Consider the following 23255-nt stretch of genomic DNA (forward strand, 5'->3'; position numbering starts at 1 on the left):
ACAATATTCAAACAATCAATAGCATGTCACAGAAATTTGTTTAAATGTGTTTTAAGGTTGAGGATATATATGTATGTGTGTGTGTGTATATATATATATATATATATATATATATATATATATATATATATATATATATATATATATATATATATTATATTACGATTTGTAAAATAATGTTAACTTTTGTAACAAGTCGGTGTAATTGCTCATTCGGGCAGGAGTGTCCCATTGTAGAAAAATATTTCAGTCAGATGTGTTTATTTCAGTGACACATGTGAAACAAAGAAACTCACTGGTCAAATATCATTTAGTACAAAATTAAACTTCTCTCACCTCAGATTGACAGCATTTAGTGCTTCACCCATTAATTCTGCAGAAATCGGCTATGTTTTTAAAATCGCTGTGATATCTTTTCCTCGTAAGCTGCCATGTTTGTGTTGATACGGACAGACCATGTGTGTCCCTGATTGGATGATCCACCTGTCTATCAAGTCCATCTGAACTTTGCAAGATACTTGTCGTGTCATATACTTTTGACATTGATGACATTCTGACTTAAATTGGAAATGGAAAAATATGGACCCAGTGAGACTCATATTTCAATTCATCGGGTTCCATGACTGTGTTTTGTTGGTTGATGTCCATTTGTAATTTTATTTTGTATTCTAATTTTGCTCTCGGGTCTTGTTCTATGTATGTGATGTGTTTTATGTCTTTAATCTTTTAAAAATTGAAAAAAAAGAAAAATGTGATTTGACTGATTTTGATCCTTATCCTTTTTTCTTTTCTTTTTACAATTACTCATGGTGGCAACCAGAGAGAATGATGAATGAGTGAAGACTCTGTGGTCTAGTGCATTAGTCGTATCCAACAACATCCAGGATAACAGGTAACCCTCGCTTGTGATTACCTCTTTGGTTTCCTCACGTGACTGCTTTTAAACGGCCTCCTGCATCCGTACTCCAGCAGAGGGAAGACAGTGCAGCACTCGGGGCAGAATGACACTTTCTCTGTGCTGTTTGGTGACCCTGGCCGTCATCTGTGCCACCCATGGTCAGGAGGAAACCAATCAACTCCACCGGTTTAAAAGGTTTGCATTTGATTGATGAATAATCCTTTAACAATACATGTCTAAAGCTGTAATGAAACATCTGCGCTAATTCCCCAGGTCCGATCAAAACGAGCCTGGAAGGTGTGAGCCAGTGTCCAGGCAGCCTCTGTTACGGGGGAACGCCAATAATTTCACAGTAGATCTTCGAATGCCGGGAGTCGTTCCCTCTCATGTAAGTAACTGAACTGCATCAATTTTACTGCTGCGTCCTGATTCTCAATGTAATCTGCTTTATGTGTCATATTATTTTTTTCAGTCGGACTCGTACTTGTGCATGGCCTTTCCCGTTCCAACAAATCAAGATGTCTACGTGGGTCGGTATTGTCTTTGTCTCCATCTTTCCTGACATTATGGTTTGAGTTGATGTTAATGTTTGCTGTGTTGATTCTGCTCTCAGTGGACTTTACTCCTTATGCCAGTATGGACACAGTTCATCACATGCTGCTGTTTGGCTGCCAGAGTCCTGCCTCTACAAGTGGCTCCTGGTAAGCCTCAACACCTACACTACTTCTGCAAGTCCTTAATGAAATGAAGTGCTGTCTGTGAAAATCAGCTTTTAAAGGAGAATTCGCCTTTTTAGACTTGATCTCTGAAGCAACCGTCATCTCAGAGGTTTCACTTAGATTTGATGTGCTTGCTGTAATATATAAAAAGCTCCAAAGTATATCAGATTTTACTCAACCAGCCACACAGTCTTTTGTAGCCAGCTTCCATTATGTTTAGTGTGGTCGAATAGTATGTCTAACTACTACAGAGTAATTATTAGATGAATGAATCACATAAAATGTGATCTTTTCCTTCATTTGAGTTTTCTTGTCTGACTTACTGTGATTTCTTTCTTAAGGGATTGTGGCAGTGCACAAGGAACCTGTAAAGACGTGTCCTCCATTATGTACGCCTGGGCTCGCAACGCAGCACCGACCAAACTGCCAAAAGGTGACAATTATAACACTGATTTTATATTGAAACAATGTAGTATTAAAACAGCCAAAAAACTCATAATATCTTTTTAATAGATGTTGGGTTTCATGTTGGAGGGCATTCGAAATTGTCCTACTTTGTGCTACAAATACATTATGGTGATGTTACTTCTTTTAGAGGTAAGTCTCATTTAGACATTTCTGACCTATATTTTATTTTTGTTTATTCAAGAAGCGGGACAGTACATTTTCAGTACATAGTTAATGAACATATGTTTAATATGTCTAGAAGACTCACTAAATAATTTTCTGGGTTGTTCTGCAGACCATCATAGGGATTGCTCAGGACTCTCCCTGACTCTGACAACTAAACCGTAAGATTATTATTAGTTTGTTGGTGTTTTGGTGAACAATTGGTTAAACCATATTACACTTTTCTTTTTCATTAGGCAGCCTTTTTTTGCTGGTATATATCTGCTGATGACTGTAGATACAGTCATTCCACCTGGAAACAAAGGTAAGTGTCGTTTCAGTCGTTTTATTTGTTATCAGGCATTTGATTTGACGGATTCATTTACAAGACTGCCTTGACTAATAACACAAGCATTTTAACTTAGTAATTTACTATTACAAAAGGCATGTGTTGGTGAAGCTCTTGTAAATTAATTATCAGCTCTAATTATGCATCCCCTTTATGACAAATGCATTATTTTTAGGTGTTTTCATTATATTTGTGTTCACAAGTTAAGGGACAGACTTGTTGTGGCCTTCAATTTCATAATGCACTTGTAAACTTTTTGCTGACTTCACTGCTTTTAACAAAAGCCACACATTTTAATGGGCCATCTTAATCAAATGTTAATGCTTCTTAAATGGTTTAATTGAAAGAGTGCATAGAGTCTTGGTGAATGGACAGTACACCCTGGAGAAACTCAGACAAACACAGAAAAGATCGTTTAGCAAGCTTTATTACGAAGGTTATTTGGTGCTGACCCCGGCGGAAGACATAGCAATTATGGGCACTCCATAATCTAATTAAATTAGATGTCTCCCCCCAGGGCCTGGAGGCTGGTGGTGGTAGATGTGGTGAGAAGGTAGAGAGGATGATTTGGATGAGTGGATGCAGAGGAGGAGGAGGGGAGGTGGTGGGTCGCAGTACGGTCTGAAGCGGCCGAGCCAACTGCATGAATGTTTAAATGAGACCGGCTGTGCGCTGATAGGGAGCAGAGGAGGTGCGCCGTGCCACAGGGAGGAGTGACTTGAGTCCGTTGATTGAGGATGGGGAGCAGGTGCGAGGTGCGATGTCCCGGGAGTCCCCTGTCCTTACACCCTCCTTCTTGGCCAGGAAAAACCTTGGAAAAAAGTAGAAACCTGGAGGATTTCCGTGTGAAGGAGGAATCTGACTCTCACAGATGGACAGGCGGACGCCCGGCTTGGGTGCGCTGATAGAGCTGGGGAGAGGTGACCTGGCATGGTGGTCGACGCAGATGAAGTTAGGTCTTCCAGGTGAACTTACGCAAACTTCATTCGTCTGACCGTGACCTCCAGCACAAACTGGCTGCAGGGCTGTGTCGTTCATTATGTACACTTGACAACAGCAAGTCCACAGCAGGAGGACAGGACAAACTGTTCTGTTTCACTGCTTCAAGGCCCTCAAACTGGCCATGGTTTGTAGAATGATGTGATAGCATCCTCCTAGATTTAAATTTTGGTAAGACTAAGGCAGGGCTGTCCAAACTATGGCCCAGGGGCCAAATGCGGCCGTCAGACCCAATTTTTTTTTTGCTTCCTTCACGCTAAATAGGCCCAAGCAAGTACTTTGTACTGTAAAATTGGAAAAATTCAAAGATTTTGATGTTATAGCATTAATATTCAGGTTCCAAGTCTTATTAAAGGTTTGGAGGCTCATCAAATCTATGTCAAATGCAACATTTTGAAGAATTCACTTCACTGTTAGGTTGTCTGTAGCCCTCTGCTCAATATAAGTTTCAAAATGCGGCCCTCGGTGAAAACATTTTGAACACCCCTTGACTAAGGAAATGATCATTGACTTCTAGAGGAACTGCCCAGACCACAGCACATGTTCATGAGGAGGAAGTTGAAATTGTCAAATCATATTGTACATACAGTATCTTGGCACTGATCTGAACTGAAATTATAAACGCCAATGCCATAACAAAAAAGGCTAACAACAAATATATAATTATTTTAAGGAAACTTAATTCTTTAAAAATTGTTCTTTGTAACTTTTATCGTTCCTTCACTGATGTTTTTTAACCTACTCCCTGGGTTTACAATTTATTTTTATTTTCTAAACATTTTCTGCATCCTGTAGGCTTTATTAGAAGACAGTTTGAAATAGGGGATGTAGGAGAAGGGAGGACATGCAGCAAACAACACTGTGGCCTGGCATACGTGTGCTGTGCCTTAACCACTCGACCACCGGGCAACACGGGTTTACACTTTCAATACAATTTTCAATTCAATTTATTTTTGTAACGCCCAAAATCAAGGGCAACAGATTAAACAATGTTCATTGGAAATTGGAAAATGTCCCAAAAATCCCCTGTCCTTTGACCCTCCTCTGCAAGGAAAAACTACAAAATCATTTGGGAGAAAGTAGAAACCTCTGGGAGAACCACAGTGAAGAGATCCTTATCTCACGGACAGACAAGCTGACGCACTAGGAAAAACGTGAACAACATTGTTCCAAATTCATAGGTGTCAGATGCTTCCATGCCCTGTGGAGCAGCAGGTGGTCTGCAAAGCTAGATGCCCATCACCACCATCACATCCTGAAGCAGGAGTAATTCGGATCAGTTCAGTTTTGTCTTCTACTCTACTGACACTGATATGATTGTCCTGGCATCGGTCTGGCATCGGAGTGGAGGATGCCGTCATCTCCCTGCTGCACCGCTCTCTCTCTCACCTGGAAAAGCCTGGCAGCTCTGTGAGGATCCTGTTCTTCGATCTTTCCAGTGCCTTCAACACCATCCAGCCGCTGCTCCTGAGGGACAAGCTGGAGACTGCGGGTGTGGAGTATGACCTGGCAGAGTGGATCCTGGACTACCCCACAGACCGACCCCAGTTTGTGAGAGCACGGGACTGTGTGTCTGACACTCGGACCTGCAGTGTGGGGGCGCCCCAGGGCACTGTCCTCGCGCCCTTTCTCTTCACCCTTTACACTGCAGACTTCAGACACGACACTGCAGAAGTTCTCTGATGACTCTGCCATCATCGGACTCATCACGGACGACGATGATGCGGAGTACAGAGGACTGGCGCAGGACTTTGTGGACTGGTGTCAGCGGAACCACCTCCTCATCAACGCGGGGAAGACCAAGGAGATGGTGGTGGATTTCCGCAGACGCCACCCCACTGCCCCCTCGCCAGTGAACATCCAGGGAAGGGACATTGAGAGAGTGGACTCATACAAGTACCTGGGTGTTCATCTGAACCACAAACTGGACTGGACTCATAACACAGACGCACTGTACAGGAAGAGCCAGAGTCGGCTCTACCTCCTGAGGAGACTCAGGTCTTTTGGAGTGACAGGGCCACTCCTGAAGACCTTCTATGACTCTGTGGTGGCATCAGCTCCTGTACGGTGTGGCCTGCTGGAGCAGCAGCATCACAGAGAGGGAGAGGAGGAAGCTGGACAAAGTCATCAAGAAGTCCAGCTCCGTCCTGGGCTGTGCTCTGGACTTGGTGCAGGAGGTGGGGGACAGAAGGGTCCTGGCTAGATTCACATCTATGCTGGACCATGAGTCTCACCCCCTGCGGGACACTCTGTCCCCTGCGGGACACTCTGTCCCCTCTGGAGAGCAGCTTCAGTGAGAGACTGATCCACCCTCGCTGTGTCAAGGAGAGATTTCGCAGGTCTTTCCTTCTGCTGCTGTCAGACTTTATAACACTGTTAGTCCTGAAAACTCTCAATACTGTCATATTCATGTGCAATTACTGTGCAATTACTGTCATGACACATATTCATGTGCAATTACTGTCGTGATCACATGCAATGGTATTTATTTTTTTATTTTATCTTTATTATTTTTCCCCTCCATCCATTGTTGGGAAATGGAAGGTTTTGTCTATAGGATTTTTTTGTTTATAAGAGATCTTCTATTGAGATGTTTTTTCCTTTTTCTTTGCCAGTTACAAATGCTGATTCTGCCTGTGAATACACTTCCCTATCCCCCATGTACCCGTTTGCCTACAGGACCCACACTCACCACCTTGGTAAGTTGTAGATACATGTTTATTCTCTTGAACCTTCAGCGGTAGACAACTGTTTGTGTTTTAGGTAAAGTGGTGAGTGGCTACAGGGTCAGGGACGGGAAGTGGACCTTGATTGGGAGACAGTCCCCTCAGCTTCCACAGGTATGATGTCGTTTTGAAATATGCTTATGAGGACCAATAATTCAACCATTGAAGAAGATGTTTTTTTCTACATAACATTTTGTTCATTGTAAACTGCAGTATTGATGTAAAACAGTTTAATAATAGAATTGAATGAATCCATTGAAACACAATTTTAAGTAAACTAGTGATAAATGAACACTAGTATAACATGGTTAAAACCTCATAATCAATGTTGCACAATGTTTCCTTTGATTACATTGTTTACAGGCTTTTTATCCAGCTAATAAGGATGTGGATATCAAATATGGCGACACACTTGCAGCTAGATGTGTTTTTACTGGTGAAGGGAAAACCTCTGAAACACGTATTGGGTAATTCCTCTTCATTTTGTAAGTGTTGTGGTTATGACTAGAAGACTAATGCGCTTGTGTTTATTCCTGGTTCAGTGGTACTTCTGATGACGAGATGTGCAATTTCTATATAATGTACTACATGGACAGAAAACACGCTGTTCCCTTCTCCAACTGCCTGAAAACGGGCTCTAAAGAGTTGTTCCAGGAAATCCCAGCCGAAGCCAATATCCCCATTTCTGTGCCGCCAAATCTAATGCATTCTATGATGCATATGGGACATTCAGGTATTTCACATATTACTGGGTTTGACGTCACAACAGTAACAATTAATGACGATGAGGTGCAGATTGTATGACTAATTACTAATAAAATAGTGATGCAGACATGTGACCTAAACACCATCGACGGTCATATTGGATCTAGACGCTAATGTTAACAAATTAACTCCAAACAAAATATGTAAAAGTGTTCAAATATCAGAACAGCTCTAATCTTCACTGTCAGCTGTGCAATTTACAACATACCAAAATCTAAATCAGTTTTTATAAAGTGGGATGATTTAATAATTTACAATAGCTTCATGTTTAATTTAGTATCAAACCAACCCGGACTCAACATGGTGCTGCCCTTCAGCTGCAGCTCGAACCTTCTCGACTGAGTGACGATAGTTGGCAGAAACCCATAGATTAGCCACTCATTAAAATTATCAGGTTCAACATTTTGTCAAATTGTCGTTTAGATACTTTCTATAAAAACACAATGTTATCAATGGGGAAACTGACTCACTTACTTTCCTTTCAAAGATCATCAAGATCCAGCCCCCAAAGATGCTGCGCTGAGTCTGGACCAAGGTAAGCTGATTCATTCAACTTTATGTTACAGTTTATGCCTTATTGCTAAATTCAAGCCGGGATTATACGGAGATACATAGATATAGATGTATTTATATATATATTTATCTATATCTATCTCTCTATCCCTCTATATTTATATTTATCTATAATCTAATACTAAAATAAAAGGTTGACAATATGTTTTACATCATGCTCATGCTGTAATTATGAGACATAGCTAGAAATCAGAGCAGCCTCGACACCTCTAGCATAAACTACATTACATGAACCATAAGAGTTCATGTAGAAAATGATCAGTTGTATTCATTTGGACACCGTTTTTTCAGAAAAACAAAACGTTTCGACTTCGATCCAAGAGTCATTCTCAATCTGCGGATTGAGTCTGGGAACTCAGATATTTATCGTACTCTGAATAGGCCGTGGCCACCTCAATCAAGATGAATACAACTGAATGTTTTCCTACTATGGAATACTCCTGGATGAATGAGGGATTACACCGACTTGTTGATAAGTGTTTATGTTTCACAGTATGTGTGTATGGATGCTGTTTATAAGTTTCATTATAATACATTTACAGTAAGTGTACATTTTGCCAGGCTTTGTAAAGTCCGTATTGGTTTGTTTTTTTAGGACATTCATAGTTTCTTTCTCTTTTCTGGCTAACCTGGCTAATATCCTCATTAATTTGATCTTAAATGTGGACTGAACTGATTAAAACATTAGAACAGGTGCTTTCTCTGTTTGCATATGCAGCTGCAGCTTCTGCTGCTGTCAGATTTCATGTCTTTTATTCCTACTCTTTACTGTCTCTGTGCAGGTGACCTGTATTCACTATTTTCAAAGCTCTTAGGGCAGAGCAAGAATGTAGGTTATTTTCACCATTTTAGCCCCAGCGACATGCTTAGAGCCCAGGACGAGCTGGTGGCTCATATTAGAAACATAATGCTAAGTGAGGAGCTGGCCTCTCCTAGTGGTAAACTAGTCTACAGAGCCAGGGAAGATCCTGTTTTGGTGAGGGATAGAGTCCACAAATTCCATCAGCTTGAGGATATGCCAAAGTCGCTACGAAGCAAGCTGCTAGCTGAAGGACAAGGTGGGTCCAGCAAGTGTTGTGGACTTCATGCTGTTGCCCTCGTGTTTTCTTTTGTACAGTTTAGTACTTCCAAACTTTATCCTTTCTTCTCACTATAGATCTTTCCTAAAATACAAGGCACACTACAACACTGTTCTCTGTTTGAAGGACGATTACAATAGGTCATGATCGGAAGACAAGCTGTTCCTTTAAAGGCTCAATAGTATTTATTCAATTCAATTCAATTTATTTTTGTAACGCCCAAAATCACAACAGGAGTTCATGAGTTCATGGTACATCTGGATACTACAGTTTTGTTTTTTTCAGTAAGGGTAAAACCTGTAGAAAGCTTTTTTCTTTTGTCCACAAGCTGTTAAAGCAATCACTCCTATTCTGTAATTCACCCCATTTGTGGTTTGACCTGGGAAGAGCTCGTTTTTGACAATGACAAATACATTCAATGACAATGACAAATATTTTATTTATTTTTTTTCAAACTGATCCCAATAGACTTGAAAGGATGTTCTACCATTATGTCAAGCCTTTAGCCAGGGCTGTGCAAATTTCCCACAAAGCTCTGTAAACAAATGCAATTGCTGGATGATTACTTTTAATCCTTATTTGTCTGCATGAGGATATCTCTTTGGATGTAACACCCAACAGGTCTGTGTCAACACACTCTTGACAAAATCCCTGATGACTGGTTTAGATTAACTCCAAAAGTACCAAGTGTTCACTGGTGATTCTCTCTATTTCACGCCATAGCTATCTTTCAAGTTAAGCCTTTGGGCCGGAATAGATCTTTTTAAACAGTAGAAGTGTCAGTTAAGTTGTGTTTTGTCGAGACATCAGTGTCTTCTTCCCATCATCAGTCACTTTGGCTGTGACTGTGCTGCTCTCTGGTCCTTTGTGTGACATCTGTTTTTATTTATGGACTTAAGTTTTGCTTCATTTTTGTCTTGTTGAATTAAAATGTGTGTAATGTTTGTCTCACAACACACATTCAAAGGTTAATAGTCTGAAACTGACCTTTAAAAAACTGTGTTCTCTATAGATTTTCATTTGGAGCAAGTGCTACATTGGCCACAGGGACTGGTTCAGCTGGGGCAGGTGTCGGGACTCGCTGTTGACTCCGACTCAAACCTGGTCATTTTCCATCGTGGTGACCACTACTGGGAAGTCAAGTAAGTGTCTCTTGTACACGATACTCAACATGATCATCTTAAAACTACCGTATGTAAGTCATTGTCAAATATATATGCACGTCTAAATACTTAAAATGTTATTGAATATATCTTTTCAAGTTCATTTGATGCAGAGGATAGATACCAGCAGAAAAGTCTTGGACCAATTCAGCAATCCACTATTTTGGCACTGGACAGTGTAAAAGGCAACATCCTAAAGGCATCAGGCAGAAACATGTAAGCACAATGATTGTGATTAGTGCTATTGGACACAAAAACATTTTGTTAAGTCTGAAAATGTGTTTTTTAAGGTTTTATTTGCCTCATGGAATAACTACAGACGGAGACAATTACTGGGTGACAGATGTTGCTCTTCATCAGGTTTGTGTTGCTGATTATATAACTGTCTTTTCATTTTTATTATAGAATAATATAATTATTTAAATGATATGGGTACCTCTCCCTAGGTGTTCAAAGTGAGTGGTGACGGCAGAGATCAAAAACTTCTGAGTCTGGGAGAAGCTTTTGTACCAGGAAGTGACCATCACCACTTCTGCAAACCCACTGACGTCGCAGTGGATAGTGAGAACGGAAACATCTTCATTTCAGATGGCTATTGCAACTCCAGAATACTCAAGTTTTCTGCTGATGGCAAATACTTGTCTGAGTGGGCTGCAGGTATTGGTTACTTTTAGTAGACAAAGGGCAATTTATTATAATTGACAGTGTAGAGGCCGTCTTGTTAACTGTGCGTTTTGGTCATTGTTTGGAAGGTTACACAGACAGAAGAAGGCGTGTCCCGTTCAGGATACCCCACAGTCTGGTCTTCCTTCCCGACAGACGTGAAGTGTGTGTTGCCGACAGGGAGAACGGTCGCATCCAGTGCTTTATCGCTGAAACTGGAGAGTTTGTCAAAGAAATCAAGAAAGAGGAATTTTCTGGGAAAGTCTTTGCAATCACATATAGCCCTGTTGGAGGTAAAGTAAAAGAATGCATACATTTGTTCTTGTAAGTACTATAAGTATTATTCATGCATACCTTTTATATTTAGGTGGGTTGATCTATGCTGTAAATGGCGGCTCTTCATTTGGCCTTGCACCTCTGAAGGGTTTTGTTATCAGTTACTCCACCAAGGATATAATCGACACATTCCAGCCCGATAACAAGGTAAGCTGGGCAGAGAGACAAAGTAATGCAGATCTATAGGTGACGTGCCAGAGCGATGTGTTGCCTTCATTATGGACTTCATTATCACAGGACTTCATAATGCCACATGACATTGCCGTGACCAAAGATGGCAGTGTGTTTGTTGGGGATGTCGGGACAAAGACCGTCTACAAGTTTACATCTGAGAGTAAGTAAAACAATACAAAAATACCATAGTGTCATATTTTGTGTTGACTTTAATTGATGCCATGTTATTCAGAAGCACATCGTTCTGTCAAAAAAGCTGGGATTGAAGTTCAGGAGCTTGAGGGTATATTTTTCTTGCATTTGCCTGTTTTATAGATATTACCCACCAACTTTATTGCAATTGTAATTGGAATATTTATTTCAGAAGTGGAGGCATTTGTTCAAGCCAAACTTAAACCAGAGCCCAAACTAAGACCAAAGGCTAAAATTGAAAGGGCCACTGTCGGGCCACAGAAGCAGGCTGTGGTTCTCCAAACACAGAAGACGGGGCAGGTCACGGAGAGGAAGAAAGCCGAGCTGAACAAGGACCAGAGTGTGTTCCCCGTTGTCATGACCACGCTGCTGCTTGTGCCCCTGCTTTTGGTCGTCATCATGGCAGGGGTTATATGCTACAGGAAAAGAAGTATGTGCCCCTTATAAGGTTCATATTCACGTATTAGTGCACTATGAAAATCGTATCACTTTCATTTACAGATCACTTTGAAGGGAAACCCGAAAGCTCTTCTGTGGGAGGAATCTTGGGTAAACTAAGAGGTACATTATTTTACCGTTCTGTGATCATAACAAATAATTGGCACTAAAACATTAAAAACAAAGCACATTACATTTAAATGCCCAGAACGTTTAATCAGTGTCTTCATGTTGTGCTGAAGGTAAAGCAGTGGGCAGTCTGAACTTGGGCAATTTCTTTGCCACTCACAAAGGCTACAGTCGGCAAGGCTTCGACCAGCTGAGCACCGAGGGCAGTGACCAGGAGCGGATTGACGAGGACAGCAGTGATTCGGAGAATGAAGAGTACTCAGCCCTGCCCCCGCCCCGCACCTCTTAGACGGTCTGTCCACGCTTACATTATCAGGGTGTTCCGTTCTGTTGCCAATGTTTCTCTGTATTTATATACTCCATGTATATTGTGGTTTTGTTTTTTATAATGTAAATACTTTCAGGATAGTTAATAATATTTAATTCACAATGACTTTCAAAATGGCCTTGACGTTTCAAGTAAATTTATAAATTCCAAATGATGATAATAATAACTGGAAATATAGTCTGAAAATATAATTACAAGCCTTTTGCATTGGAAAATAAATAAATCAAGTTTTTTATTACCCAACTATCGCGTTCTGTTTCAAAGGGACCAGATTAAACGACCCCTTTGTGGCATTACGAGTGAGTGAGGCTGTATTGTTCATTGGACAGTTTATCTATGATGGTAAAATGCTGTACATAGCTAAAAGAAGTCTAAGAACTTTAATTACAGTTTATTTTACAACGGATGTGTTGTTGCCTCCAGGCTGTGCCACTGTACAAGCTGCACTCACCACTACTTAACTCTGGTCAATCCATTAAGTGGGGCCATTAACTAAAAGGGTTTTTTTCGGAACTGGAAATTGTTGTTTCTTTTTGATCCAGACTAAATAATTGTACAATAGCACTAATGTAGTACAGTGGTGCAAATTTTGACTGCCCTAAAATGTAGTAAAGCTGCAAACATTGGTCTTTATACATTTGTTGAATCACCATTTCAGTTTTGTAGCATTTTTCTTGGAATTTTGTGCCTTTTTGTCTGTATTTTGCCTTCCTTCAGCATTTTCCATTATAAAATGCACAACAGGAAAGATAGCTGCTGCTCAAAGAGCTTGTAACATATAAATCTATCTTCTATTTCAAATGACAAAGTATATTATATATAAATATATGTAAGCGTGTGTGTAGCTATTTCTTCAGAGTCCTAATCACTGTAACTGTTCAGGGCAATGTGCACATTCATTCTGCTTCATTCTGCATCCATACCAAGAAATGTACGCTTAATTCTGCAGAGTTGATGGCATCTAGTCACGGACCAAACATTTCTGACATTTCTGTAAGTAATGGGATAAGACCAAGCTACTTTGTCATTCAAATTTTGTTATTTTTTTACCAAAAATCATTGAGTTCCCAAAGCCTTAGTTTTACTTTTTCGAAAAACATGTCATCGCCTTTTATGTAACATTCAGCAAAATCTTCATAAAGAATGGTTTATCATGGTAGCTCACAGCTGTTTGACAACCTTGCCCTTAAGTTTTCAACAAAATGTTTGTTTTTTTCCTTATTATTAAGTGAACATTTTGCAGGACTTTCACACAGAGGTAGTTTAATCAGGGTAGTATAGCCACATTATATCTCTGCATTAAGCCTGTGCCAAACTTAAGCTGCACACATGCATTTATTTGTCCTATCTTTATTTCTTTATTCGTAGTTTCATGTAACAGATAAAAAGCTTATTATGTGCTTTAAATTGACTTGACTGATCAAAAGCTTCATGGATTTAGCTGTGCTTTTATGTACATGTAGCCTGTATCCTGAAGCCTGAATAAGTTACTCTTGATTCCCCCGCACATTAACTGTTTGCCACAAAATAAATTACTGCATTCATTGTACGAATGATCATCTTAATTGCATGGCATAACATTGGCATTTTGTATGTTTTGGCCAAATGTGGACTAAAAATATTTATTGTGACACACTGGTTTTGCTGCAAGAGTACTATTTTGAGTAACAATTGTATTTGTGTAATAAAGTGTTTGCAAAGCATCACTGAGGTTTCTGGTGTCGTTCAGTGCATTGAGGGTTACATCATTGATGTCCAGCTCTGGCTCCAAGTCACAAGAGATAAGAGAGCCTTTATTTGTCCCACAATGGTGAAATTCCAGTGTTGCAACCCAGATTGGGCACAGAAACACAGATTATAACAGAAGTGGAATAATAAAAAACTTTTAGGAGATTCTGTATTAAAACATGTGTATACAAACACTTAGATGTTTTATTATTATTACAGTGTACTTGTCTTGCACTTTTCCACCTTCAAGGCACTCAAAACGCTTTACTAAGCAATGGGGCTGAACTGTATTGCCTAACGACACAAGGCCATTTCCTCTAGCGCCCCACTGTGGAACTAGGTGTTCCAGCAGTCTCCCATCTAAGTACTAACAAGGCCCGTGCGTGCTTAGCTTCCGAGAGCTGAAGAGATCAGGCATGGGCAAGCAGGTATATAGAATGTATCAATGTCAGGCTCTTCTGTCAGGGTAATGGGTTTTACATTCCACTACGATCTGATTTAATTTACATTTACAAAACCATAATTCTAAATTCCCTCTTTACTTGTTTAACAGAGTAATCAACACTCACAATGACATCACTAGTGGCTCAGGAGCTTAGGCCCATAATCAGCTTTGAGTTGAGAATAGTATCAATAAGAAGTAGAGCAGTGTCGGGCACGTATATGACCGTGTGAGGCAGAGCTGCCACACATGAGCCACACTGTTGATGCTGGAGCCACATGGAACCTCAAGGAACTGATCTAAAAGGTATGTCTGTTTTTTGTTGTGTGCTTATCATTTATAAAGATTACTTAACATCTCTTTTGTATGTGACACGCTTGGATATTGCACCTCAAAAATATTCTTGTTTCACTACTTCAGTGTTTGCAGCGAGGCGATTGTGTCTCTTTTTGTTCATGTCAAGGACTACGAGCTAGTCATTCTTTGGGAGTATGCCTAGTGTGTCTCCATCAGAAAACAGAAATACAAAACAAACATGACATGACGCAGTCCTGTTTTGCAAACTTGTAAACACCTTTGAGACTTTAGCCAGCTACCAATGGACCACTAAAACTATATACTATATTTTGTGTGGTAATACAACTCTAGTCTATTTTTTGTTTTATTTAACCAGGAGGGTCCCATTGAGATTAAAAACTAAAGTAACTATGGTTCTATGAATCCCGGATGACAGCCAGAGGCGATGCATAAAGCACTGGATGATCACCCTTGCGCATACACAGGTCAAGAATAAAATAAAGTAGGGTTACTTTTGACCGCCCGGTGGCTCACGTGAGTATATATCATCACGTAACACTGGCAGCTCAGTCCCTAAAAACCTTGCAAAGCGCGAAAATTCCGAGGGACCGGATTCTCTGGCGATCATCTGGGATTCATAGAACCGTAGTTACAGTCGTAACTTTCATTCTATTTCATCCCTACTGACCGCCAGAGGCAGTGCATAAAGCACTGGATGACGAATACCAGCAGGGTCCCGAGGAATAGACAAAACCATACCTCAGTTAATGGGATGTAGAAGAGTGTCACCGGAGAACCCCTTCCAGCGGTTGTGGGGAAACCACATTCACTCTGTAGAATCTTTCAAAAAAGCCTGGCCTTTGCTCGAGCCGGCAACACAAACAAACAGGTTTTACACTCTCAGATTTGCGTATTGATGCTGTGGAACGCACATGTCTCAAGCGCATGGACAGGACACAGATGTTCAGAAGCAGATCCAGCATCAAAAAGGGCCAGTTGTAGCGGCAGGGCGCCCAGCCAACAAAACCACCTATGGAATGAAATCCATATTCGGCTAAAGGGAAACACCAGAGCTGTCGTTGTGCCAACAAAAACAGGAGTCTGCCACAAACAAAACACGTCATCGCCAGAAGAAATGTGGTCCTCATTGAAAGCCATTTAAGGTCAATCTGCGAAAGAGGCTCAAATGGAGGTGATTGCAACGCCTCCAGCACCAAGGACAGGTCCAATGCCGGAACCACAGAACGGGCGGGTGGACGCAAACACAGGGAAATATCTCTGTTACAGCCAACCGAGAAACCATCCCACCCCACATGCCAACATGAGATTGCAGCAATGTATACCTTCAGGGTAGATGGAGAGCGCCCCTGATCAAGTAGCTCCAGCAGGAAAGAGAGCACAGTTGACACTACTCAATGCACTGGATCCTCACCGCTGTTGCAACACCAGGCATCAAACAGTTTCCACTAGCAGGAATACAGAAAACTGGTCAATTGAGCATTGCTCATCATGTTCCTGATCTGCCCGGCATACCTCGAGAAGGTCAGGCCTGCAGAGGCCATACCAAGAGCTTCAGGAGCTCGGGATTGGGGTGCAGAATCTGACCCCCCAGTTGAGAGAGGAGATCCCGCCTGGGGGGGAGAAGTCTCACTGAGCCGCAGCAGCAGAGGAAACCATGTCCTCCCCGGCCAAAATGGGACCACTAGGAGGAGACTGGGGCCGTCCTGAAGGATCCTGAGAAGCAACTGGTAAATCAGGGGAAATGGGGGAAATGTGTAAAGCAGTGTCCTGGGCCAGTCGTGAGCCAGTGCGTCCTAACCCATGGGACTTGCACCACCAGCGAAAACCACAGGGGGCAGTGTGTTGCGTCACGGGAGGAAAAAAGCCTCCGGAATGTGGACAGCGCTCAGACTGGCAAGGTGCGGTTGTCGAAGTCCTGAACAGGGTCACCGACCTGGTGCCACCCTGGAGATTTATGTGAAAAACCACACTGGTGTAGTCGGACTGTACCATCACATGACGGCCCCGCAGATGCGCAGCACTAGTTTGACAGCCAAGAACTCCAGCACATTGATGTGAAGACTGCTCTGCCTCTGGGACCATGACCCTTGCACCATCCGCCCCTGCCATGTCGCACCCCAGCCCAATAGGGATGCATCAGTTTACACAACCTCCCTTTGGGTAGGAAGACGACCCAGCGGAATCTAATGCAGCAAAATCTAACCCAAATTATGGAAACAGCAATAATTAGCTGAACAACAACCACACACACAGCCTGCAAGGGACTGAGCTGCCGGTGTCACATGATGATATAGACTCACGTGAGCCACCGGAATGTCAAAGGTGACTATGTTGTTATTAATTCTCAACCTGTGTATGTGGAAGGATGATCATCCAGTGCTATATGCACCACCTCTGGTAGGGATGATATAGGACCTCTTTTCCAAGGGTCTCCAGGCCAAGAGGAAGCAAAGTTTTGACGGTTACAACACACAACAACAATAACAAATATATACATCACACCGTTTAGCAGCTTTGTTGTTGTCTGTCTGCTGTATTAGGTAGCTGTATTTACGGTACTATCATTGCCAAGTTTCCAGTAGCATATGGTTCCAAGATGATAAGCTGCAGAAGATCCTGTTCTCATGGGATGAATGTGTCTAGGAAACTTCACAGATGTCCTGGCAGTTTCCTCTTTGTGCTACTTTGTGGGTGGAGCTTAGCAGATGTGAATTCTGACATCAACAATGATATGATGCTCCATTTGTATGTAGCCTGAAAGAGCATGGTTTTCAAATTATATATCAATGGCTTTCAGTGGGTCATAATTTTACCACACCAAAACAAACAAATATTTAATATATATATATATATATATATATATATACATAATAAATCAGTTAATACAGATTTAGAAGTTTGTGTGGGTTGTTTTGGTCTAGCCAAGCTGCAGATGAAATCATTGTTTTATTTTAAAAGCCACACTTTATTATTTACATTACATTATTTAATTTACTTTTTGTCTAATCCTTTGCAATTATCTCATGGGTTTTCAGAATGAGTAAAAAGGGGAGGAGGAGAAGCAGCCGGCGCTGGCGGAGCTCCAGCAGTCGCAAACGTGAGTTAAAGCTTTTGGCTGCACTTAGTCTAATCTACTACTGCTTAAGTCACATTTCTAGCCACGGTTTACCAACACATTCTTTTATCTTCTTTTAGAGAGTGCTTCACAGTATATCAATCTCAAGACAAACAACGATAACAATGAAGAAATAGCTGTAAAGGGTGAAACAGAGTCCTATGGAAAAGAGTATGCTCAATCAGAAGATGAAGAAAAACATGTTCCACCTAATGAAAAAAGATTTAAGTATGATAACCAAGTGAATATCTTTCCAAATCAGAGAAATATTTACACCGCGACAACAAACGATGAGGCAAAGGGTGTGAAGATTGTGACCTCTGTGTCTGTGGAGGACATGGACAATTCACCACCAAACATCACGTTCCAGCAATTACAGGAACCCCTGGAGACAAATCCGGCCAAACCCGGAGGTAGCATCATGAAGATCAACTGCAGTGGGTCAAAGGTGAAACTTGAGCTACAAGAGACCAATACAGCTGGGGTTAAGACTTCGTTTGTTTTGTATAATGAGAAAGGAGATGGGCTTGAGACGGTGTTTCGGAGCACATGTGAGAGAATTCCCAACAAAGATCCATCATCACCAATCTGGACCGTCCACAGCCAGTATACTCCAAATTTTAGCTTCTCCTTCAGCTGTAACGGTCAACCAGGGGAAAGCCAACCCGCCACCATCACCCCACCTACTTCTTTGGAAAGTACAAGCAGCCGCCAGCATTGTCTTGATGGCCAAACTTTCCCATTGTCGAATAGTGCCTTAGATCAACCACCACTCGCACATATTCAACCCAGAAGGAAATATTTTGGCAGAAGTTACAGCAGCGACCACCAATCCTGCAACATCCTTCCGCCAGCCCGAGAATTTGCAGACAGTGAATGCAGCACTTTGGACGACCTTATTTTCAATGTGTCAGCGTGTCGGCTTGACGCTTGCAGCCCTAGTTACAAACAAGAACAGCGTTTTACCAAATCGGAAAATTCATACTCTTTAGAAGTTGGTGGACTTGACCTTGAGCAGTTATCCGACTCCGGCTATGACCCTATGTCTATCAGGCCTTCTTTGTGTACCAACAGGTCCAGCTTTACAAAAGATTTCATCAACAGTCAGAAGACAAAATCATGGATCAGGAACAACAGCATTGCCACGGTGGAGCACAAAACCTGCTTGTTCCCAAAGAAGAGGCGACAGACGTTTCCGAGACTGTTGCGCACCTCGGGCTCTCATCAGGAGGAACATCTCATGCATTCTTTTTCTTCAGATACGACCTCATCATTCTCTCATCATTCACAAATGGACCGGCAAGGAAGTATAAATGCGGATGTTGATAAGTTTGCGGTGATCCGAAGTTATAATGCAAGTAAAGTCAAGGAGAAGGGTAGCAGGAAAAGCAGCAGGGGTTATACTGTAGATTTTAGTACGCAGTACACTGACAAAACCTTTGTAAATGGCACTGACACTGAACACGGAGGCGTCAGAGGAGAAAGTGGATTTGATCAAGATAATTTAAGCTCAGAGTTTACAACAGATGAGCAAAACCGCCGAGCTTTGCCGATACAAGTCATACCTCCATCATGTTGCGCTTCAGTGGAACAAATGCTCCAACCCACAAGATGTGCTCTGGGAATCGTACAAGACTTTGACGTGGGTTCTTCAGGGAATGTGGCAGAGGAAAATGGACCAGCAAGTACAGGGAATTCGCCTTATATTTCTTCAGCAATGAGTGAAGAACTTTGTGTGCTTCCTTCAGAAAGTGTCCCTCCCCAAAGTGCATCTTTAACTTGTCTCGCTTCAAATCAGCAAACCTACGCAGATGACAAACGGACACTGTGTAGATGTAAGTGTCGACATGTGTTTCCGAAAGGTTTTGATCCGTTTGTGAAATAATATTGGGCTGATTTTTCTTCAGCAGTTTCCGATGCCAGAGAGCACCTTAGGCCAGGTGAAGGTGGAGGTTCAGATCACTGGGCCAGGAGGAGAAAGCTGTTCAAAGAAACCAAACAAATGAGCTCTACAGGGGAGGGCTCCATAACCAGCGACATCACAGAGGGGTCTGGTGAGAAAACAACCACCTTAAAGTCCACTCAGGGAGGGAATACCACTTTACCCGATCCCCATGCACATAAGAGCACTCTATCTATATGTCACCTCAGCTGCTTCATCTACTCTTAACCTCCTTCGGCTCAAAGTGGAGATTACCTTTCTCTGTTGTGGGTCTTTAAACATCACTCTTCTTTTGTTTCTGTCTCTTTACACTGTTTTACATGGTTGAATATTGGCAAATGTTGATGGTAGGGTTGGCTGTACAGAAAAGGATATTTTTGTAAGTTAAGGATTTTGATCAAGTCCAGCAATTGTCTAATAAACATGTACTCATGTTTTAGCCATTTCCTTTCAAAAGTGCTCCAAGTAAGGAACAGTGATGAGCTCAAATGAATGATATGCAAATGGGAAGTTAAGGCTGTTCTTCAAACACACTTGAATTGTTTCTTTCTGCGCACAAAAGGCACGAGGCCATCGCTAATCACATACATTTGTTATATATGAATGAGGGTGTGTGAGAAAATTGGATCAACACACAATTGGGACTACAGAAGGGGTCAAGGGTTACTAATAGTGCATAAAAGAAACTGTAGTGTCATTGTTCTGTACATCTTCCTGCAGTGTCCGAGGACGCTCCCTCTCTGGACATGACCACTCAAGACACAGAAGTAGGAGGCTTTTACACTGAAACCTTCCACTCTGTCGCATGGGTTTACCAGGGAGACACTGAGCCAACTGGGACCCTTCCTCTCACTCTCAACAGCCGGAGCAGAGTTATATCAAGTAAGTGGGATGTAAAAGAAAATAAATATATTAGAGTATGAAAATATTGAGATGGATAGTGTCGGTCGTTGTTTTGGCAAAAATGTGCCTAAAATGATCAACGAAAGGGCAATTTCTCCACACATAGAATTACATTTTGTCCTTGTTTGATTAAAATACTGTGTCATTATTATTAGACAATTATCATAACAACAGTTTATTGTCATTAAAAAACAAACAAAAGCCTAGATCAAGTGGCCTCCATCTCAGATATGTTCATGTAGGGTAATTTAACAATTTTTAGAACCCACATTTTGCTGCTAGTCCATAATGTCTTATAACGTGATTTATCTGATTATAGTTAGAGAAAGGACTGTCAGAATAAACAAAGGGGCAGGAGACTATCCCTGGGGCTTCAGAATCCAGTTCACCAAACCCATCGTAGTCACGGAGGTCGATACCAGTGAGTTTAGAGTCTTTACTGTTATATAATGTCAGATGTAAAAATGCTTTGATGTTTGAAGTATGTCTACTTGATCTTAGACGGGGCTGCAGAGGAGGCAGGCCTGATGGTGGGCGACTATGTTCTGGCCGTCAATGGGACAGATGTCACCAGCATCCCACATTCAGAGGCAGCAGAACTGGCCAGACAAGGTGATCGCTTTTTCAATGAAAAGAGCAAACATTTATGTCAAATTCCTTAAAGGTGCACAATGTAACGTTTCTGGTAAAGGGTTCATCGCCTGCTGAGCTGTCTGAAATGTTCCAAAGGTTTAACATGGTATTAAACTTATCTGCCACCTTGTAAATTAGAAAAGTTTCTATTGCTCCAAATGACATTCTTACACAAACATTCTTACCACAAACAGGCTCGCCTCTCCATAGATTTACCCTGTAACTTGTCATGGTGGTGTCATACTTTAATGCCATACTGTGAAATATACTTGGCAATGCATTAACCACCAGAAAACTTACATAGAGCAGCTTCAATGTAAAATTGCATCAGTCAATGAGAAGTACAACACACTGAACAACCACCAGGGTGTTTTTGTTTTTAGGGCCCCATATTTTAACACTCACTATAGGCTCGGACATCGCCCGTGGTCCTAACACGCCTCGCCCTGGATGTCGTGGCTATCTTCACAAGCGCACCCAGTCCGGCCTCATCAAAGGATGGAGGAAGAGGTGGTTTGTGCTGACACATGACTGCTGTCTGCACTACTACAGACACAAACGGGTGAGACACAGACACATGCATAGTTTGTCCATCAGAAATGTTATTTACAAGAGCTACTATTATGCTGCAGGTTCACCCTAGTCAAAAGAAGTTGTTTGTTTCAAAAATGCAGTAAAAAAAATTAAACAAATTTCAAACCTTATTATATATGTCCAGGATGAAGGCAAAAAACTGGCTTTGTTCACAATGAAGTTGGAAGGAGCAGAGGTTGGACCAGACCTGTCACTGGGGAAACCGTTTGTGTTCAAATGTCGCCCCCTGTTGGACAATCACGTGTACTTTTTCTGTGCCACATCAAATCAGGAGATGAAAAGGTATATCATCCTTAATTTCCCTTTCCCACAAAAACAAACAAATACAAATGTTAACTGCACTTACATAACATTGGTGTGTTTTAGATGGATAGAGGCTCTGGAGAAAGCCATTCACCCAGTTACTCAGGTAAGATCCATTTGTGATTTTTTTGTGATCATATATTTTATATATATGTGATGTATAAATAGTAGTATATTTTGCTCACTTGCAATAAGTTTAATCTCATGAATTGACACTGTTTCAGAATCATGTGTGGGTGGATGTGACAGAACACAACTCTAACCTGCCTCCTCTGGCTGTGAAAAACCCAGAGTGTCTGGGACTGCTCCACAAAATGGACGGAATCAAAGACACGTGGATCCAGCACTACTGTATCCTGAAGGACGGCTGCTTGTACCTCTACAGTGGCATACGCGCCACAAATGCTCATGGTGTGGGTCTTACTGTAAAACGATTTCACCTTTCCTGTCGCTCGCTTTAACATGCATCTTGTACTTTCAGGTGGCATATATCTTCAGGGTTACACAGTCAGAGAACCAGCACATGGATCCAGGAAGTGCACGATTGAACTGAAACCTCCATCTGATGAATTCAAGAGCTTCTACCTTTGTACTGAAAACCCCAATGATAATAAACGGTTAGGAGGCCATAAATTAGGAGAATTAGATTTTTTCATTGATGCTTACACCACAGTATGTTCACAGAGATGGTGTAAATAAATAAATTAATGGATATTTATTTTTGTTTTACAGGTGGATTGCTGCCATTGAAGCGTCAATAAAAAAATGGTTGCCTTTGCATCAAGCACTTCAAGATTATAATAATCACCCAGAGGAGACCAGGATGTGAAAGTCACACCGAGCTGCTGCACCTCATTTCAAGCCACATACTATGACTTCTGTTTTTGTGTGAAATCAAAATTTGATTTGGCCTCATAGAAACCAGTAAATACTTTTCAATGTTTTTGTTTTGCTTTGATGCAGATATGTTTTGAAACCACTCTTATATAATATATAATAAATAATTCACACGCATTGCCAAATATTATAATTAAGTGTTGAGTAAGGCCTTTATTTTTGACCAACAACATCAACAGCACATTCTACTTCCAAATGACAAAAACTGGATATAGTTAAGAAAACAAAGAACACATTCCC

At 41.4% G+C, this 23255-nt stretch overlaps 3 protein-coding genes across 5 annotated transcripts in view; all 3 read left to right on the forward strand.

Annotated features, from left to right (window-relative positions):
* Positions 1–779: 779 nt before the first annotated feature.
* pam (peptidylglycine alpha-amidating monooxygenase) lies at positions 780–13846 on the forward strand. 3 transcript variants are annotated; one of them, XM_072453997.1, is made up of 26 exons: positions 780–892; positions 970–1093; positions 1172–1286; positions 1371–1428; positions 1512–1599; positions 1959–2050; positions 2131–2214; positions 2360–2408; positions 2484–2551; positions 6190–6273; positions 6338–6414; positions 6664–6767; positions 6843–7033; positions 7553–7600; positions 8421–8696; positions 9730–9859; positions 9980–10096; positions 10171–10240; positions 10327–10537; positions 10633–10836; positions 10911–11026; positions 11117–11213; positions 11286–11336; positions 11418–11675; positions 11747–11806; positions 11926–13846. In XM_072453997.1, the coding sequence occupies exons 2-26, from the start codon at positions 1002–1004 to the stop codon at positions 12099–12101; spliced, it is 2916 nt and encodes a 971-aa protein (XP_072310098.1). In that variant the 5' UTR covers positions 780–892; positions 970–1001; the 3' UTR covers positions 12102–13846. The 3 variants fall into 3 exon arrangements, with proteins under 3 accessions (XP_072310098.1, XP_072310099.1, XP_072310100.1); XM_072453998.1 differs by having other exon boundaries at positions 11421–11675; XM_072453999.1 differs by lacking the exon at positions 8421–8696.
* Positions 13847–14468: 622 nt separating this feature from the next.
* Positions 14469–19628, forward strand: LOC140367087 (uncharacterized). The gene is made up of 4 exons (XM_072453418.1): positions 14469–14616; positions 17664–17725; positions 17824–19509; positions 19606–19628. Exons 2-4 carry the CDS (start codon positions 17665–17667, stop codon positions 19626–19628), a joined length of 1770 nt encoding a protein of 589 aa, XP_072309519.1. The 5' UTR covers positions 14469–14616; position 17664.
* The window catches only part of LOC140367497 (uncharacterized), a 4374-nt gene continuing 702 nt past the window's right edge, over positions 19584–23255 (forward strand). Inside the window, exons 1-10 of the mRNA XM_072454000.1 lie at positions 19584–19797; positions 20406–20567; positions 20908–21009; positions 21090–21200; positions 21605–21783; positions 21940–22097; positions 22182–22224; positions 22343–22529; positions 22600–22735; positions 22851–23255. The exon at positions 22851–23255 is cut by the window's right edge and continues 702 nt beyond it. Coding sequence (XP_072310101.1) covers positions 19746–19797; positions 20406–20567; positions 20908–21009; positions 21090–21200; positions 21605–21783; positions 21940–22097; positions 22182–22224; positions 22343–22529; positions 22600–22735; positions 22851–22947 — 1227 coding nt within the window. The 5' untranslated portion in view covers positions 19584–19745 and the 3' untranslated portion in view covers positions 22948–23255. The remainder of the gene's footprint in view (positions 19798–20405; positions 20568–20907; positions 21010–21089; positions 21201–21604; positions 21784–21939; positions 22098–22181; positions 22225–22342; positions 22530–22599; positions 22736–22850) is intronic.

Source organism: Eucyclogobius newberryi, unplaced genomic scaffold (genome assembly GCF_026437365.1).
Source record: "Eucyclogobius newberryi isolate DKJ021-1_F unplaced genomic scaffold, fEucNew1.0.hap1 SCAF_2, whole genome shotgun sequence".
Classification (NCBI taxonomy): domain Eukaryota; kingdom Metazoa; phylum Chordata; class Actinopteri; order Gobiiformes; family Gobiidae; genus Eucyclogobius; species Eucyclogobius newberryi.

Excerpts from the sequence above, each read along its gene's own strand:
- LOC140367087 (XM_072453418.1), top strand. The coding sequence starts at position 17,665 with ATGAGTAAAAAGGGGAGGAGGAGAAGCAGCCGGCGCTGGCGGAGCTCC. Across the intron at positions 17,726-17,823 it reads GAGCTCCAGCAGTCGCAAAC|AGAGTGCTTCACAGTATATC; the intron begins GTGAGTTAAAGC and ends ATCTTCTTTTAG. Across the intron at positions 19,510-19,605 it reads AGAAAGTGTCCCTCCCCAAA|GTTTTGATCCGTTTGTGAAA; the intron begins GTGCATCTTTAA and ends TGTTTCCGAAAG.
- pam (XM_072453997.1), top strand. The coding sequence starts at position 1,002 with ATGACACTTTCTCTGTGCTGTTTGGTGACCCTGGCCGTCATCTGTGCC. Across the intron at positions 7,034-7,552 it reads GATGCATATGGGACATTCAG|ATCATCAAGATCCAGCCCCC; the intron begins GTATTTCACATA and ends TTCCTTTCAAAG. Across the intron at positions 11,807-11,925 it reads AATCTTGGGTAAACTAAGAG|GTAAAGCAGTGGGCAGTCTG; the intron begins GTACATTATTTT and ends GTTGTGCTGAAG.